This window comes from Eptesicus fuscus, chromosome 14 (assembly GCF_027574615.1).
Source record: "Eptesicus fuscus isolate TK198812 chromosome 14, DD_ASM_mEF_20220401, whole genome shotgun sequence".
NCBI lineage: Eukaryota > Metazoa > Chordata > Mammalia > Chiroptera > Vespertilionidae > Eptesicus > Eptesicus fuscus.
Window position 1 is genome coordinate 47,735,732 of NC_072486.1, and position 19,725 is coordinate 47,755,456.

Sequence of the window (19,725 nt, forward strand, 5' to 3'; positions counted from 1 at the left end):
TTCCTTTTTTTGTTGTTGTTAAAAATTACATCTTTTTCCTTTGGATAACAAAATAGTTTATTTGGTTTGGGGTTTCACTGGGCAGTCATAATCATCATCAGATAACATGCTGATCTCTTCTTTGTACAAGTAGTGATCACTTTATATACACCAGCTCACTGGATCCTCATAATGCTTCACAGGTGGATCTGTCTCATAGTGGAGGAGTTAGGAGGTTTAATGCAGTGAACTTATTAAGTTCACACTGTAGGGAAAAACAATCCAGACACCGTAAACGGTAACCAGCTCTGAGGACTCCAGAGCTCACGCTCTTAACCTCTATCCTGAGAAACAGAGGCCAGTCAGAGCCAGGAGTTGTTGGAGACTTGGCAAAGCTCATTATTTAAGACAACATAGAAGGATTTTGGTGAAAACTGTAGTTTCAAAGAAGCATAAAATTTTTATAATGGATACCTTAGTGATCATCTGGTTCAATGCCTTCATTTACAGATGAGTATACAGACCCAAGTGGGTCTGTGATCAACCAAGGTCACAAAACCAGTTAGTAGCAGAGCTGGTTACCATTTTTCTGCCCACTTTTTTCTGCCTCCCAATCCGCTTAAAACTCTCCATATTGGATTTTGAAGTTTTTTGTCTGACTTAACTGTCATGCCATAGATACATGTAAAATACATTGCAAGTAAGTGAAACACAAAGTTGATAATTTCTTAGAAGATGATCTTTTTACATGTAGTTGTATGGAAAAAATGAAAGTTTGAAAACTTGTTTACTTTCATTCTTTTTGCCCTTTCATATTTCCCTGTTCAGATAAAGAAAGCCGCCCACCTCGGAAATTTCCTTCTGACAAAATTTTTGAAGCCATTTCCTCAATGTTTCCAGATAAGGGCACAGCAGAAGAACTAAAGGAAAAGTAAGATTTGTACTTGTGAGGCAGTCTTGTATGGGATATCTCTCACCATTTGGTTTATTGGAAATGGAACTAATGTAATATAGCTGATGAGCCACTTGCTTCATTTGTCACGTCTGCCAAGACATTTGAAGTAAAACATCTACCTGCGGAGCACTGTCCTATAAAACCTTTTAGAACAAACACACACATAATGTGCAATAGTACACATAGAGGAAAATTTTTCTGGACACTTGTAGACATTTTAGTGCAGTTGATGTTTAATCATGAATTTGATTTTTTATATATCTTGCATAATGTGTAATTGGCTCATCACAGATGGTTATTGATGGGTCTTTTGTACTTTAGGCAAGATAAACAAAAATAATACATGGAATTTGCTTAGAAACTTTATTTTTAGAAGAATAAAACCACAAAAAAAGAAACTTTATTTTTAAAATTATAACTTTTGTTTTCCATTAACTTACATTTCTCTTGGTTCATTTTAGGTATAAAGAACTCACTGAGCAGCAGCTCCCAGGGGCACTGCCTCCAGAATGTACCCCGAACATAGATGGACCAAATGCTAAATCTGTTCAGAGGGAGCAGAGCCTGCATTCATTTCACACACTCTTCTGTAGGCGATGTTTCAAGTACGACTGCTTCCTACACCGTAAGTGCAGTTATTGTTTGTTTTCAGTTTTGATCTTTGCTGTGGAATTATGTTTTAGAGCAACTTGGAAATTGTTTTCATTGATTACAACTAGAGTTTATCATTTAATCTTGCAGTTAAGATTGAAAAATGCTAGGATCAGTATCTTACTATTTTTAATTTGTTGCTTGAGGGTTGCTCCAAAGTCTTTTTACGAGTTTGATTTGTATTGCTATCTCCCACTAACCTGGGATATAGGTCAGTGATTTTTCCATAAATTCTAATGGAGCAGTTGTTTCATAATAAACTTACTTTGAACTAGCTGATAGCCCAGGGCAACACTGTGATATTGATATTAGCCAATTTCTTCAACAAGATTTGTTCAAGATGCTTGTAGATGTTATCATCTATCTAGCTATCTAGTGTTAAATCTTTTTTCTTTTTTTTGGTCCTTTTACAAATACCCGCATTTGAATATATGTAAAACATAAAATAGTCTTAATGAAATTTAAGTACGGCACACACAATATTTTCTTACGTTGCTGGGGAATGAGGTTTCTTGGTAAATTGTCCAGGTAACTGGAACTTATTTCTTTAAGCACGGTTTAAAAACTACCAACTACTTTTGAGGAACATATTTAAAAAATATATTTCATACCTCCCAGTTTCCTATGCAGAATTTACTTGATATAGAGGTTAGTTTTTCCCATATCACATTTTAGTGTGATGTTGGTGACATGGTAACACAGTAGGGGCTCTGCACCAGTCTCCCCTGCACTAAATGGCCCCAAGGTGCTTTGTCTTTTTCAGTTCGAAACTACCTTTCACAGAATTTGCCCCTCATTTTCCAGTCGCACGTTTCAATGTGAGTTAGTCTGCCCAAGCCACTAGTTCTTGCCTCCTGTTGAGTTTTGCTCTGTCTGTGCATGTCTATCTGCATAGCTCGTGATTTGTGGTGTGATATGCATCTTAGTCTTGGAAACAGTAATTTCTGTGTGAAGTGGTTTAGTTATCTTCAGTTAGAAAAACTTAACGTTGGTTTTTAAAATTATCATTATGTCTCCCATCTCCTTGCTGTTATTCACACTCCTATCTAGTTTAAATTGATTTGGTAGTTTTAATAATCCATAGCTGTTGGACAGTTATCAAATACATATCTTATTTGGGTTTCACATAGCCCTTGGAAAGTTGTTTTGAAAAGCATTCCCCTTTACACATGGTCATTTTGTAAAATATGTCTAATTCTTATTAAGACTATTGTAGCCCTAGCTGGTTTGGCTCAGTGGATAGAGCATCAGCCTCTGGACTGAAGGGTTCTGGGTTCGATTCCAGTCAAGGGCACATCCTGGGTTGTAGGCTCGATCCCCAGTAGGTGGCATGCAGGAGGCAGCCAATCAATGATTCTCTCTCATCATTGATGTTCCTGTCTCTCCCTTCTTCTCTGAAATCAATAAAAGTATATTAAAAAAAAAAAAGAATATTGTAAATTGCTGCCCTGGCTGGTGTGGCTCTGTGGTTAGAGTGTTGTGACCAGCACACTGAAGGGTCTTAGGTTTGATTCCTAGTTAAGAGGGCACGTATCTGGATTGCAGGTTCAAACCCCAGCCCCAGTTTAAATAGGGGAGGCAACCATCGATATGTCTCTCTCACATAGATGTTTCTTTCTCTTTCTCTCTCTCTCCCTTTTCCTCCCTCCTTTCCACACTCTAAAATCAGTGGAGAAATATCCTCAGGTGAGGATTAATGCCCCCCCCTCAAAAAAGAATATTGTAAATTGAATGTCTGCACTTGCTTATGGGAGACCAAAATAGAACTTTTGGTGGGATATTTTGATGTGCTGTCTATTGCCTGAATGGCCTACAGAGGAATCTGTTTTAAGCATAAAACCCAGTTGTATTAGTTTATCCTTTTTGGTATTATGTGAAAGTCCATTTGAATGTTCTTTTTGTAATGTGTATTGAAGACTGTAGAGTTTTTAACATTTATTTATTTTTAAAGATTTTAAAAATGGATTTTTAGAGAGAGAGGGAGGGAGAGGGGGAAGAGAACAGAACATGCATATGCCTCCTACTGGGGATCAAGCCTGACCTGACCTGGAATTGAACCCCAAACCTCTTGGTGTCTGGGACAGCACCCAACCAACTAAGCCACTCCAGCCAGGGCTGAGATTTTAACATTTTAATTGGTTAGAATATCAAAGAAGGTATTTCAAGTTTATAATTGATGGCTTTTTTTTTTTTTTTTTTTTAGTATTTTAACTGTGTAATAGTTAAAAAACTTCAGACATTCTCGAGTTCATATTTGCTGTGTAATTCTCAGTGACTAAACCTCCCTAAGTCTGTTTTCCTTGTCTGTGAAATGGGGATGTGGATCTAATACCTGGGTATTTTGTGAGGATTAAATGAGATAATGCCCCAAGCTTCCTAGTGTGTGCTTTTGAACACAGAATTCTGTTTGCTCCTGTCACTGCTTTCCCAAGCTTGAGTGTTGGTATTGTTGTTCTGTGAGGGACTGTTTAAAAAAAAGTCTGATATCTGTCATATTCACAAAAGAATTTATGTGATTGCATATGTGAGTATTCAGTAAGAATTCATTCTTAGAACCAAGCTCTAATCAGAGCAGACAACAGCAGTATTTTGAGCAGACGTTAATGTATAAAACTGATAATTTGTACTGATCTCATAATTTGTCACATGACAGCAAGCTGAAGAAGTGAGTATTTCAGAGAAGTGGTGTCTGATGTGAAGCTGTTCTCTTTGTCCATTCAGTGAGGAGTGAGTGAGTGTCTGGTCACACCTGCTACCAAACAACTACTTGCACAAATTATTGCCTTTGTTTCTGTTTCCTGATTTGTAAAACTCCCTGGAACTAGATGATCACTAACGTTTGTTCCAGTGCTGATCCTTGGATTCACCAGTTCTGTATTTGAGGCATCACTTATTTGTTGAAATATTATAAGATTATAAGGGATACTCAGTATACAATGTGTCCCAAAAAAAGTATTCACAATTGGAATGATTATAAAGTTAGTCTTTATTAACATACAGTTAATTTTTTAAAATTTAAAAGAATCTATGGAAATAATTTTTTTTGGTCAATGCCTGTTTTCAAACTGATGACCATTCTGGTCCAGGCACTGCTGATAATGCAAAGCAATAGAATCCTAAATCTCATGAATAATTTCTTCAGTATTTGTGTGCCCTCTATTCATTGACTGTTGCTGGTCTTGTACCATAAACTTTTATCTTTTAAAATCTAGTGTCACTTTAAGATACATTTAAAGAAAATGTGTTTTTATTGATATTAAAAGAGAGAGTAAGGGAGAGGGGGAGAGAGATGGGCTGCTTCCTGCACGCCCCCTACAGGGGATTGAGCCTAGAACCCCAGGCATGTGCCCTGACCAGAAATTGAACTGGTGACCTCTTGGTTCCTGGGTCGATGCTCAACCACTGAGTCACACTGGCCGGGCAGGATAATTTTTCTTTGTTCAAAGCTTGGTTTGGCTTCACCCATTATTTCAAAATCAGTTATACCTGAAAAGGAGTTAAAACTAAGTGAGTTATCAGCTGTTAAACTCTATATACATTTTTTTGGGGGGGACACCCTATATTTTGGTTATTTTTTAGTGTTGCCAATTTAATCTCAAACACGGGTATAGAGAATAGCTGGAATTGTATATAACTTTTACCTTTGCTTGAAAACCTTTAGATAGGTTTTTAAAAAACAATATGTTTATTGATTTCAGAGAGGAAGGGAGATGGAGAGAGAGATAGAAATATTAATGATGAGAGAGAATTACCGATTGGCTGCCTCCTGCATGCCCCTTACTGTGGCTCAAACCCTCAACCCAGGCATGTGCCCTGACTGGGCGGAAATCGAACCATGACCTCCTGGTTCAAAGGTTGACACTCAACTACTGAGCTTATATAATGGCTGGGCTTTAGATGGTTTTTCATCAAGGTTTTATAGGTTGCTTTCAATATTAAAACAAACAAACAAAAAGCCTTGAAATATCCATGTTCACTCCTTGTAAAATTTAAAAGTATCGTGCCTTAATTTTTCTGATAATGGACTTTTATATAACCATTTTTCTGTATATTTAGCTTGAAATATATATTTTTTAAAAATATATTTTTATTGATTTCGGAGAGGAAGGGAAGGGGAGAGATAGAAACATCAACGATGAGAGAGAATTATTGATTGGCTGTCTCCTGCACACTCCACACTGGGGATCGAGCCTGCAACCCAGGCATGTGCCCTGACCAGGAATTAAATCATGACCTCCTGATTCATAGGTTGATGCTCAATCACTGAGCCACATTGGCTGGGCTAGCTTGAAATATTTTTTAGTAGCTTACTTCAAATATTAGTATTTTAAGATGTCTGTTTGAAAAGTATTCTGGACATTTCTGGAAGAGGGAATTCTTTATATATATGGGCTTGTTTGAAATTCTGCTGAGGGAATCTAGTCATAATAATGGTACTTTAAAATTTATTAAAGTACTCTTGATTATAAATATGTTGATTTTGTCGTTATAGTCTGAAGTTGTTCCTGTTTTCGAGACTATTATTATGGTTAATAAGTACTGTTACCTAGTTCTAGCTAAGGACCACCAGAGGCTACTGTCCTCACTTGAGAGGGGTGTGTGTGTGTGTGTGTGTGTGTGTGTGTGTGTGTGTTTCTGTCTACAGATACACGTGTGCCTTTTATTTTCACTGAATTAGGGTGAGAATATCAATCTACAAATGTATCAGGTGTTAGAGGAGGCATCCCAACTAAAAACATATTTAACCAAAAATGTGTTACTCATTGTGTGCACTAACTCTGGCTAATGACTGCTTTGTTTTTGGATTGATGTAATTCTGGGCTGCTGATGTGACTGAGCCTTCTATGTGCGCAGTCTGTGGTTAGGGGTCCTTGCCTGTCCAAAATCTAATCCACTGCAATGTTAGTTGTATGGTTTAGGCCAGTGGTCGGCAAACTCATTAGTCAACAGAGCCAAATATCAACAGTACAACGATGGAAATTTCTTTTGAGAGCCAAATTTTTTAAACTTCTTCTAACGCCACTTCTTCAATATAGACTTGCCCAGGCCGTGGTATTTTGTGGAAGAGCCACACTCAAGGAGCCAAAGAGCCGCATGTGGCTCGCAAGCCACAGTTTGCCGACCACGGGTTTAGGCTCTTGTTCGGGGGATGGGGTGGGGGGGGGGGTTATGCACTTAAAGAATTTGAGCCTTGAATTTCTACTTTTAAAAACATAACTTTATTGTCTTTTTGTTTTCCTTCCCTTATCAGTCTGTCTTTATTTTCATTTTAAGTATGACCTTTTACAAATATTTTTTAAATGACTTATTTTATGAGTCTGTCACTTTTTTTATCCAAATTAATTTTCATTTTGTGTAGTTCTTAATAGATCATAGCCAGTATTCGCCTTGTGCACTGGAAGCTAATGATCACAAGTTCTCTGAAGTCCTCACTGCTGTGCACTCATACCTGGTCAGTGTACCAGTGTACTGCAGTGTGAATCTTTCTGTTATCACATGATTTGGAATTTTAAGTTTCAAACATTTTGTTGTGTTTTCCTGTAGAAAAGTGCTGGCTGCAGGCTCTCACTAGGTCCTTGAGTTGTGTTTGATTCAAAGAAAATGCATTTTAGTGTTTTGAGGCTGTCCTCTTTGTACTTAAAAATTAATTTTGTTTTGTTGTTTTTTAAATACATTTTTTATTGATTTCAGAGAGGAAGGGAGAGGGTGAGATAGAAACACCAATGATGAGAGAGAATCATTGATTGGCTGCCTCCTCTTGCACTTCCCACACTGGAGATTGAGCCCCCAACCTGTGCATATCCCCTTGACTGGAATCAAACCTGGGACCCTTCAGTCCACTGGCCAACGCACTATCCACTGAGCCAAACTGGCTAGGGCTTAAAAATTAGTTTTTAACAAGTGGTATTCCATTCTTCTCCCCTATTTGACAGACTGCTGACTTTTCTTTTTTTTTTTTTTTTAAATATATTTTATTGATTTTTTTACAGAGAGGAAGAGAGAGGGATAGAGAGTTAGAAACATCGATGAGAGAGAAACATCGATCAGCTGCCTCCTGCACATTCCCCACTGGGGATGTGCCCGCAACCAAGGCACATGCCCCCGACCGGAATCGAACCCGGGACCCTTGAGTCCGCAGGCCGACGCTCTATCCACTGAGCCAAACCGGTTTCGGCTGCTGACTTTTCTTTATAAAAAAAAAAAAAATTGTAGATGTCAGAATTCTTTTGGTAAAAAATAGGAAATCTGATTTTATTGTAGAGGGTTTATCAGTTGTTTCTGTGGAGATATCAAATGTTTATGACCAGAGTTCAGAGTTTACATGCATCAGTTATACTTGTGAGAGAAATATAAGAAACCACTAATCATTCCAGAATGCAGTGTTTGTGCCCTGCAGGAGTCGAAGGAAACACATGGTGAGAATTTAGTAAGAGCTGGAAGGAAAGTTCTGGGATGTGAATCAAGTATTAGCAAGACTGGAATGTATTCATTGACTTTTCCCATTGAAACAGGGGAAATAAAGAAGTAAATATTTTATATTTGGATATTTTATCTTTATTTTGCAGCTTTTCATGCAACACCTAACACTTACAAGCGGAAGAACACGGAAACAGCTCTGGACAACAAGCCTTGTGGACCACAGTGTTACCAGCATTTGGTAAGCTTGAGTGCCACTTGTTCCTCAAGGGCATTTGAGAAGTGCTGATTCTGAACTGGGTGAGGTGTGTGCAGTCAGCATTAAACTGTGGCTCCCCCGTGCTTCTCCTGGCCACACGGCAGGCAGAGGTTTCACCCGTGTGTCTCTCATGGCTCTCACGTACTGCACACACTAGTGCTTCATTGATCTTGTATTAGTCTCTGTGTATGTGTTAATCTCTTCAGCTACAATTCAAGGTCTTTAGGATCGAGGACACTAACATTTCACTTTCCAGAGTTGATGAGGGTGTGCAGCCCAGGTAGCCCACCTGACCCCAGGGACTGGATAGTCACACAAAGTGGTCCTAAGCCTTTCTCAGAGCCATAGCCTTTCTTTGAGTTTTAGACCCGTTGTTTAAGCTGTATTATAGGGCCCACAGAATATTAAAAAAAAAAAAAATGGAGAAAAGGTAAAGGTTTAGGGAAATAATGAGGTAGAAAAGTTGTTTTTTTACGGGTACTATCTTATTTTTACCATTTCCCCTCTTTGAACCAAGCCACTCCTACCTAGGAACTAAGTGGGTATATATTGCCTGTTGGATTTTGGACAGAAGATTCATTGAATGGCACCTGCAGAAGGTATCCTATTTTTAAGCAATTTGGTTTTTGTAGAATGAAGTATAAAACTGTTGGCTACTCTCAAACTTCTCCCTTCTATTGCCACTAAAAATGGGATTCTTGAGCACTATTTTATATATTCTTTACAAGGCAGAATTTATTTGGCTCATCTGAAATGTTTCTCTGGTCTCTCTGTAGTCAATGCTCTCACCATTGTTTTATACTTTCTGAGACTGGATGTTGCACTTCGTTATACAAAATGTAACCCTCACAGCCTTGATCCTCAAGTGTCTTCCTGGGGCTGTGTATCCCTCACAGGAAAAAACGGGATGTTTTAATAGTAAGGCAGGAAATGACAAAGTCCAGCATGTTTATGTGTTTTGTATTCTTGTGTATTTTAACCATGACCATAGAAGCATGTACTGTCTTAGAAACCCCAGCCAGATTAGGAGAGTTTGACTCCAGATGCACAGGAAGTATATGATTTTCCTCATAAAATTTCACTTTTAAAGAAATTACATATGTAAAATATATTTTATATTTTAATTTACTAACCAGTTAATGCATTTCACAAATATAGAACTGTCTTGCCTGATTTCATACCACTCTAGCAATGTATAGAACCCATTTCTGTTTTTCTGAAATTTCCACACTATTAGAAGTAGGAAACAAGCATATTTAGAGATGCAACTATTTGTGGAAAATGGATATTGTGTTAAATTTCTTGACTACTTTGCTTATCCAATCTTTTGTTTTCTCCTTCAACAAAATGAGCTGTGGACCTTGACTTTGACATCTCCTCCATGTTTCACTTCATAGGAGGGAGCAAAGGAGTTCGCTGCCGCCCTCACTGCCGAGCGGATCAAGACGCCCCCCAAACGCCCAGGAGGTCGCAGACGAGGGAGGCTTCCCAACAACAGCAGCAGGCCCAGCACCCCCACCATTAATGTGCTGGAGTCAAAGGACACGGACAGTGACAGGGAAGCTGGGACCGAAACAGGTGGAGAGAACAACGATAAAGAAGAGGAGGAGAAAAAAGATGAAACTTCGAGTTCCTCTGGTAGGGGGCTTTCCCACTGCTCTGAAAGGTCCACATTGTGGAGAGTAAGGCATGTGCTATAGGGAATCATTTTCCTAGTTGGCTAGTTTTCAATAAAGTGAGAAATCTAAGGCCAGGGCACTCTCAAGAAGGATGCACAGCGTGTTCTTGTTGCTGTCCCGGCCCCTGGCCCGCCTACCTTGTTTGCTGTCTGGTCCCTGAGGTTTCGAGGTTCATCTGTTTCCACTGTGCCATTTCCTCCAGGGTGGGGCTCATGTCACTCGGCTTAATATCCTTCATGTTCTATGGGTCATTTTGGTTATTTTCCTGACTGGGCTTTAGGTGTCCTACCCTGTGACTTAACCACAAATAACAGAACAGCCCCCTTTGCCTTTGTCGTGAAAGGAGCCTAGGCTCCTAGTTCTGTGGGAAAAAGTTTAGTGACACTTTCTACCTCAGTTTGTCCTCAAACATGATTCACTTCCTGCTTTTTTCTTAAGCGCACCCCGAGTTTTACTTCTTTTTTTAATATATTTTATTGATTTTTCACAGAGAGGAAGGGAGAGAGAGCTAGAAACATCGATGAGAGAGAAACACCGACCAGCTGCCTCCTGCACAGCCCCCACCGGGGATGTGCCCGCAACCAAGGTACATGCCCTTGACCGGAATCGAGCCTGGGACCTTTCAGTCCGCAGGCCGACGCTCTATCCACTGAGCCAAACCAGTTTCGGCCCGAGTTTTACTTCTTAATACTGTGTTCTGCAGTTGTCATTTCCTGACCAGTGCTTAACTTTGGTTTGTAGAAGCAAATTCTCGGTGTCAAACGCCAATAAAGATGAAGCCGAACAGTGAGCCCCCTGAGAATGTGGAGTGGAGCGGGGCCGAGGCCTCCATGTTCCGGGTCCTCATCGGTACCTACTACGACAACTTCTGCGCCATTGCCAGGTTAATTGGGACCAAAACATGTAGACAGGTAAGTACACTGATTAATAAAGACTTTCAGAGAGGGGGGGGGGGAAATATGTAATCCTTGTCCAAATGTAAGAATAATCTCAATTATTAACCTGATGTGCATCTCCTGAAAAGTACATTTTTTTGGTTTATTTTTGTTTTCCCACTGAGAGGGAACTGAGAGAAAATTATTCTTCTGACTAGTTTCAGGTTAGGTGACAATGGACTTAAAAAGCCACTGAGAATTTAGATTAAGCCTTGGGACTATTGATCATAATGCAAGCACAGCTGCTGTCCCTGCATGAGGGTTGAGACAACATCTTGCTTTGCTCTCTGTTGTCCCCAGCACTTAAGCAGTGTCACAGAAGAGACATGTGTCTGATATTAATTAGTAAAAGGAGGTGTAAGTTTGCTTACCACTACGATCCTCACAGCTGTGACTGTGCCTCTTGTCCAGGTGTATGAGTTTCGGGTCAAAGAGTCCAGCATCATAGCTCCAGTTCCCGCTGAGGATGTCGATACTCCTCCAAGGAAGAAGAAGAGAAAACACCGGTAAGTCCACTTGCAACCATTCTGAGATGTCACCAGGATGCTGCAGGCCAGGTGTGTCCAAGGGCGTTGGCCAGCCTTTACTTGGCCCGTTAAGAAAGGAACTTAAGCTGCCTCAAAAGTAGACTTGTGGAGTCTTGTTCCCACGAGCAGTTGCTGATGTTCTTCTGTGAGAATACAGCAGTGTCAGTAGGGTTGGTGTGTTAAGAGTCATAAAAATTATGCTTACTCTGCTGCTTTTGGTTGAGACAAACCTAGTAACTTCTGCAGTAAAGCTAAGTGAGCGTTTCATTTGTTCTAAGATGTTTCTCTGAGCGCGAGTGTGATGTATATGAGTTCTGCACTGGTTTATATTTGAGGAGCCACGTTACCTTTCCCCAAGGCCTGTGGCAGTGAGTGATGGGTGACTTGGTTTGTAAGTGCAGAGCCAGAAGATGGTGGCTGGACTGTCAGCTTTAATCTTTTCTCCCAGTTTTTCTGCAGTTGGGTGTTGGGTAAGGGAGCATCTAGAAACGTGTGTACCTGCTGTTCCATTTCTTTAATTTAGAACTGAAAGAACTTAGATGTTTTCCAACAGAATTCAGGCTTTTGTAGGTAATTCTGAATTTTTTGGTTGAATTATTTCTGACCATGGAGCTCAATTGAGTGATTAAAGACGTACCAGTATTATCCACATCAGAATGAACCAGTAGGGAAATGGAACCTGCACCTGAAGGCGTGGCCACCCTCAGTCCTGACTAGGTGACCTTGCAAAGTGCACACATCAGGGCTCTTGGTCACAGTTCCCCAGTCACTACAAATGCAATGCAAACTGCATCTTTCACAGTCACTTGGATTTAAGGCACTGCTCTGTACATGGCAGATAGACCTGTTCAAGGAGGTTCTGTGGGATTTGTGCTGACCATTCTTCCTAGCTTCCTGGAGAAGACTGTTTTCTTCGTGTTTTGCAGGTTGTGGGCTGCACATTGCAGAAAGATACAGCTGAAAAAAGGTAGGCATCTATTCATTCACCTTAAAAATGTCTGCTTATCATTTGTTTCAGAATAGAAACTGGGTTAGAGCTTGTAATACTTCTATATAATTGACTTCTGTACATGAAGCTAAATTAAATGGAGGATGTCTGTTGATTATATTGCCAGTCTTGTACAGTGAAGGCGAGTCACAGGTGGGTAAAGGAGCCGCACCCTGGGGACCTGCGATGGGGGCGGGGGGTGCTTTCGGCTATCATTTTGTAGACAGGAATTTGTATCAGGTAGGGAAAACCTGCTAAGCTCCAAGGTAACGGGAAGAATGTGTTCTTGTTCCTTGTGTATGATCATCTCCCACCTCTGATTGACTTGCATGCCGTTGTCTTGATGCAGACGGCTCCTCTAACCACGTTTACAACTACCAACCCTGTGACCATCCACGGCAGCCTTGTGACAGTTCGTGCCCTTGTGTGATAGCACAGAATTTTTGTGAAAAGTTTTGTCAGTGTAGTTCAGAGTGTAAGTATTTGTTGCTTTGATGCAATTGCATGAGAATCAAGTGGGCCTTTGGTCAGCTATGTGCAGCCCACAACCTGCAAAAAAATAGTGACTGAAGTTGACACAACATGGCGGCTCTTGCAGAGCCAGTGTCCAGCCAGTGTTCAGGCTAATGGGATGAAAGGAGCTGTTTGTCTCTGGTGGTTTAAATTTAATCATAGTGACGTTGGCACAGAATGTAAGGGGAATAGAAATAGCTACCCAAATACTTTCTGGGAACTAGAAATTGTCAGTTGGGGTGGTTCAGTTTTCAGAATAAACGAACTTGTCATAAGGGTGGTGATACTCATTATTGACGGAAGCGGCCCACGAAGCTCGGATACAAGGAAGTTTCTCCTCATCTGTGCAGCAGGATAGGGAGGCTGCTGTGAGGGTTCCATGAGTCCACGACGGTGACTGTCTCTGCAGGTCAGAACCGCTTTCCTGGCTGCCGCTGCAAAGCACAGTGCAACACCAAGCAGTGCCCCTGCTACCTGGCCGTCCGGGAGTGCGACCCCGACCTGTGTCTGACGTGTGGAGCTGCTGACCACTGGGACAGCAAGAACGTGTCCTGCAAGAACTGCAGCATCCAGCGGGGCTCTAAGAAGGTGCGGCAAGGGATGAGGAACATGGCAGGGCAAGGCTAGCGGTCTCACTCCATTAGCCGGGCCAAAAAGTGATCACTGAATGAATGATGCAGCTGACGGGGAGAGCCTGGGTTTCTCCTTGGGTAGCCACTCCCACCCACCTCTGTAGCATAGGAGGAACCAGCTGTGAATGGTTTCAGGTTTGGAATAAGGAGTGTTTTTCTAGTTTAGTAGATTTGAATTTTTTAAGTTTAGTGAATAGAATTAGTCATTTATCTATTCTCCTTACTGCAAATAAATGCCGTTCCTATCAGAATATAGAGACCCATTCTTTCAAATAGTAGCCAATTTTCCTTTTGTGCAGAACAAGAGATAAAATTTCCCACAGTTTTTGCAGACTGTGTTCTTTTAATAACCTTGAAAACATCACAGGCAGGATTTACATAACTGGGAAGTGCATGCAGGTGATTTTTAATTGTAGTAACTATGACCGTCATGACCAAGCAAAGGAAACTAACAATGTATACTGGGGAAGGTCAGTGTCTTACTTTTTTTTTTTGAGTAGGTGGTGCGTTTATTTAATCAATCATTTTTATTATAATAGCTGGCATTTATTATTTAAGATACAGTAGGCACTTGGCTAAGTGTCCTGTGCATTACTCATTAGTCCTCGTAACTCCATGAGGGAGTAGTACCGTTATGAACCCATTTCTGGGTTGGGAATCCCTGAGTTTGAGGACTTGAAAGGAGCAGGAACCCCAAGCCCCACTGTTGACCTCCACCTTGGGTCACATGAATTAGATCACCCTACGGCACTGCTTATAGCCCCGCCCCCTTCTGCCAGGAGTTTCTGTTCTGGCAGTGCCTTATTTTTTGGCTCTTATGTTTCCAAGTGTTTAGATGGCTTTTCTCTGGGTAGTTCGTATCCATTGAGGTCATTCTGTCACAATGATTCTCTACTGTTTCCCATGGCAGACCCATGATGAACCCTAAAAAAATTTCATTTCCTCTCCCTAACTGTAATAGTATAAACTCCTTCAGTTTAACTTTGAAAGCAGAAAACTGAGTAGATACTTTCTTACCAACTGGGTTTCATTTACTTAACAATGTTATTTAGCTAATTTAGTTTCTGATCTGGGAGGTTTTGGGAAATTTCCCTGACAGGTGAACTAGGCTGGATTAGAATAGGAATAGCTTGAGTGATTAGGTAGGGGCAGTTTTATTTTATTTTATTTATTTATTTATTTTTTTCCAAAATTTTTTAAGGTATTATATGTGTACATATCTTACCATTGCCACCCCCAACCCCACTCCCATATATGCCCTCACCCCCCAGAGTTTTGCATCCGTTGGTTATGCTTATATGCATGCATACAAGTCCTTTGATTGATCTCTTTTTATTTTTTTTAATGAATCTTTATTGTTCAGATTACAATTGTTTCTCCTTTTTCCCCACATATCTCCCCACCACCCAGTTCCTACCCCCCCCTCTGCCCTTACCTCCCCCCCCCTGCTGTCCTTATCCATAGGTGTATGATTTTTGTCCAGTCTCTTCCCATACTCCCCACACAGACACCCCTTTCCCCCTGAGAATTATCAATCAACTCCCCCCCACCTCTCCCTAACTTTCGGTAGGGGCAGTTTTAAAGGAAATTTGGGATGAAAGCATAATGAACCAGGGTAGAAAGTGAGAGATTTGTTCCCAGACATACTCTAATTGGCATCTGCTAAGAACAGAATGCTGGGCGGACGAGATAGTGACACTACCTCCTGGCATTTCTCCATGCTGTTGTGAGGAGCTGCTGTGGGATGAACAGCTGAGCTTTGGTTTTGGTAGGAATAAAAGAGGGGTCACTGTGGGGAGAGGGGGGTTTGATGTCCTTGTATGAAATGCACGTTGAAGTGAATCATTAAGTGATGCCAAAATGACAGGAAGTGCAAGGGCGGCAGCTGTTGTAGGTAGCTTGTTGAAGGATGGTTAGCTGATATTTTCTGGGAGGTAGATCTTACATTCTCTACTTTATTTATAAATAACCGAAAGCACTGCAGCTTGTCAGCCCCTTTGGCAAAAGTGGGGAAGTTTACCTCTCATCACAGGCTCTTAATTCAGGGTACTTGGTGGCTACAAGGGGCCAGAGGATTTACAGGGATTCACCCTGGGATCTTGTCAACAGTCCACTTTGCTCTCCTGATTAAATGACTGTTGCTTTATTCTCTAGCATTTATTGCTGGCACCATCTGATGTGGCTGGCTGGGGGATTTTCATCAAAGATCCTGTACAGAAAAATGAATTCATCTCGGAATACTGTGGAGAGGTAAGGCCAGAGCTATCCAGCTCCGGGCTTGCTATGTAGCAACTTTGTTTTGGATTGATTATCACTGGGCATGACTAGAGAGGGTCTGGTTAGAAATGAATTAACACAAAATGCCTTTTTTGGCAACTGGGCTGTTTCAGTCCTAGTCACATTTAGCCTTTATCTGGAGACAAGGGGGGAAGAACACGAGGTTTGCGATGAGTCTGTCCTACATAATCCACAGCCTCGTTATTAAGGACTTAGAAATGAATGTCATTAATCTTGTGCCTTTAATAGAGTTAGGGAAAAGCCATAGGGCTAGCTTGAGTTTGGAATCAGCCCACCTTGAGTTTTTCGTTCAGTAGAAAGACTTTTTTGTAGAACAAGAGTAATTACTTTGATGTGGAAATATTTCTGAGTTGAAGTCCTTCAAGTCCATTGTTCTTTGCCACACTAGCATGCAGTCTGAAGAAACTGGCCCTAGTGACCCTTTATTGAGCTTCCTCAGGAAGGTCCGGTTCTCTTTTTTAATCCTCACCCAAGGATATTCTTTCCATCAATTTTTAGAGAGTGGGAGGGAGACAGACACATTGGTTGCCTTCCGCACTTGCCCCTACCAGGGCTGGGGAATTTACAACTGAGGTACATGCCCTTGACAGGGAATCGAACCTGCAACCCTTCAGTTCAATGCTCTAACCGCTGACCCAAACCAGCCAATGAACTTGTGTGGTGTGGTCCCTAATCTAACACTGTCTTTCTTCTTAAGATAATTTCTCAAGATGAAGCCGACAGAAGAGGCAAAGTGTATGATAAATACATGTGCAGCTTTCTCTTCAACTTGAATAACGGTATGTTTAGGAGTCAGAGCACTCAGTTTCTGGGTGGCACTTGGGAGCCCCATCATTCATATTCTGAGCTGGTGTTTCTCATGCCCTGGCAGAAACTTAAAAATGGGTTGTTGCCATCACTTGTGGGGAGGAGCGGGTCATGTGCAAGGGCAGTGTCTCGGCACTCTGAGCTATGCAAGACATTGGCTGTGGGACATCCCAGGGTCCTGAGTCAGATGGGCACACTTCCTCCAGTTAGTGCCTTGACCTGGGAGGGCACTGAATTTCAAAGCCTCTCCAGCACTTCCTGGCTCTAAAGGGACTGAGCAGCTAAACGGTGCTGCTTTCTTGGGAGGTGAGGGAGCGCTGTGATGAAAAGCAGGCGTGTAGTATCTAAGACATTCTGATAACCCTTGGTTGAAACAGAGATAGGTTTTGCTATGAAAAGGTCCCCCAAGCAGAATGAAAATTAATTTTTATTTTTTTAAAAAGTATTTTATTGATTTTTTACAGAGAGGAAGGGAAAGGGATAGAGAGCTAGAAACATCGATGAGAAACACCGACCAGCCGCCTCCTGCACACCCCCTACTGGGGATGTGCCCGCAACCAATGTACATGCCCTTGACCGGAATCGAACCTGGGACCTTTCAGTCCGCAGACCGACGCTCTGTCCACTGAGCCAAACCGGTTTCGGCTGAAAATTAATTTTAGATGCAAAAATGCTTATCCTTGAGAAGAATCTAAATTCCTTTTTTTGGGGGGCAATGTTTTGCTCAGTAAAACATATTTACAGTTAGGTAATAGCATTTGAGAGACCACTCTCCTGAATTATCCATTTATTTTACCTAGAACAGCATTTTCTTGCAAATGTCATTTGGACGAAGTTGGCTGAATGATTTACTTGCTTTTGAAGGCAAACCCTGAAGAACTGTAACCAATTGTATTTCCAGAATCATAGGAACTTTGTGTTTATAGATCTAAAACTAGAATTGTTCACTGCATTGTGCTTATTTTTTTTTTTCTTTAGATTTTGTGGTGGACGCAACCCGTAAGGGTAACAAAATTCGTTTTGCAAATCATTCAGTCAATCCAAACTGCTATGCAAAAGGTAGGTGTTTCTGGAGTCAGAATTCCTGTTCTGATGCCAGGACCCCCAGTGATAGTGATGCACACGGCCTAGACCGATTTCCTGTGTGACTGTCCCTTCCCTCGCTGACACCAGCGTGTCTCTTTCTAGTCATGATGGTGAACGGTGATCACAGGATAGGGATCTTTGCGAAGAGAGCCATCCAGACTGGTGAAGAGCTGTTTTTTGATTACAGGTTAGTAACAGCGCATTTCTGGTGTGACCTGAGGGCTTTCTCCTGGACTCGGAACTGGGGACAGAGGCTGGCTCTCTGCTCTCTGGGTCTTATGTTGTTGGAGCGTCTAATCTTAGGTCATTCTTTGCCTTGGGTGTTGGTGGGAAGTTAGGATATAGTTTCCATTATACAAGCACTGGTTATTTTAAAGATAGAATGAAAAGAATGTAGACAGCCCCATTTTTCTATCTTGCTGGTAGGAGCTGGGTGTGATCATTATGCAAAGCGTTGCTGTCCTTGAGGATATGCTCAGGTTGTCTTAAATCGTTCAGTGCTGGAGGACTGTTGGCCAATAACCTACCTGCTCACCCTCAGATGGTGTTTACAGGTCTGGCATCAGGTTGGCCGTTTACACTGTGGGATAAACTGAGAAGCTATTGAAAACTTTCCTGAATGTAGTCAGGTGATTGTCTAGTTCAATCCTGTGGCTGAATGTACGTCCCAGTCAGAAGTTCCGTCTTTGAGTCCTGAGTTGTCATAAACTAGGGCCCGTGTGTTGTCACTTTGAAGGTACGACCCAAAGCAGGTGGGACAGCGCCCGAGGACACACTGTGCTGGAGTGGGAGGACGCGGTGAATGAGGCGCAGCTGGGTCCCTGGATGTGTGTGCGTTTCTCTGCACCCACTGAAGTAAGTGGGTGGTTGTGTTCATTCTCACCTCGGTGGGCCGGGGTCATGCCTGTCTCCTGCCGTTTCAGATACAGCCAGGCCGACGCCCTGAAGTACGTGGGCATCGAACGTGAGATGGAGATCCCTTGACGTCTGCTACCTCCTCCCCGCCTCCTCCAAAACAGCTGCCTTAGCTTCAGGAACCTCGAGTACTGTGGGCAATTTAGAAAAAGAAAATGCAGTTTGAAATTCTGAATTTGCAATGTACTGTAAGAATAATTTATAGTAATGAGTTTAGACATCAACTTTTTATGCCTTCTCACCAGCTGCAAAGTGTTTTGTACCAGTAAGTTTTTGCAATAATGCAGTATGGTACATTTTTCAACTTTGAATAAATAATACTTGAACTTCTCCCCACTGTTGGCATCTATCAGGGAGCTTCAGCTGATTTTAGAAAAGGACTGCATCCAAGGGAAAGCAAACTCTCACATTTAACACCTTTGGTTTCGTCTAGTGGCATTAATTTGCTTAGTTATAACAGTAAATACAGGGGTGGGCAAAAGTAGGTTTATAGTTGTGAGTACAGAAACGTTTATTTTTGTATTAGTTATTTCTATTAAACTGTATGAACCTACTTTTGCCCCACCCTGTATAACTGTAATAGAAACATGACTTTATTGCCTACATATAATACTGTATATACTTTACTTGTTATACTTAATATTGCCTATTAATAACTAAATGAATTAACACTACTTGTATCCTGAGATAGGGGGAAGGGGCGCATATCCCAGTCAGCGGGTGGTCTGGAGAGCTACCTCGTTCTCTGCATATAAAACAACAGTGTTGGCTTAGGTGAGTTCCAAGAACCTGTTTTGCTCGAAGGTCCTTTAGACAATCCTTCAGAAATGCAGCAGTGTGAACAAGATTCCTTACCTACCCACGAAAGAGGAGGCTAATAAAGTAGTTTTCAAGGAAACCTTGAGGGCACAGTGATAGCATTCCAGCACCCTCCCAAGATACACTGACCAATACTGTGGGTAACTAAAAACAGCTCCAGTCTGTGTAGTTGGACCTTTCTAGAGTTAGATAAAATTACTGATTTATAACATGAAACTAATTTAAAACTTAACTAATTATGCAAACACTGACAAGACTGGTTTCT

At 41.4% G+C, this 19,725-nt stretch overlaps 1 protein-coding gene across 6 annotated transcripts in view; it reads left to right on the forward strand.

Annotated features, from left to right (window-relative positions):
- The window catches only part of EZH2 (enhancer of zeste 2 polycomb repressive complex 2 subunit), a 61,018-nt gene extending 42,047 nt beyond the window's left edge, over positions 1-18,971 (forward strand). For 2 of the 6 annotated variants that reach the window (XM_054725970.1, XM_054725971.1), the window contains exons 8-21: positions 808-910; positions 1,396-1,559; positions 8,152-8,243; positions 9,659-9,899; positions 10,682-10,851; positions 11,287-11,381; positions 12,329-12,369; positions 12,740-12,865; positions 13,313-13,491; positions 15,690-15,785; positions 16,531-16,612; positions 17,619-17,699; positions 17,829-17,913; positions 18,650-18,971. In XM_054725970.1, coding sequence (XP_054581945.1) covers positions 808-910; positions 1,396-1,559; positions 8,152-8,243; positions 9,659-9,899; positions 10,682-10,851; positions 11,287-11,381; positions 12,329-12,369; positions 12,740-12,865; positions 13,313-13,491; positions 15,690-15,785; positions 16,531-16,612; positions 17,619-17,699; positions 17,829-17,913; positions 18,650-18,710 — 1,616 coding nt within the window. In that variant the 3' untranslated portion in view covers positions 18,711-18,971. Of the gene's footprint in view, positions 1-807; positions 911-1,395; positions 1,560-8,151; positions 8,244-9,658; positions 9,900-10,681; positions 10,852-11,286; positions 11,382-12,328; positions 12,370-12,739; positions 12,866-13,312; positions 13,492-15,689; positions 15,786-16,530; positions 16,613-17,618; positions 17,700-17,813; positions 17,914-18,462; positions 18,558-18,649 lie in introns of all 6 variants that reach the window. The other 4 variants (XM_054725968.1, XM_054725969.1, XM_054725972.1 and 1 more) reach the window with 4 other exon arrangements.
- Positions 18,972-19,725: the final 754 nt, after the last annotated feature.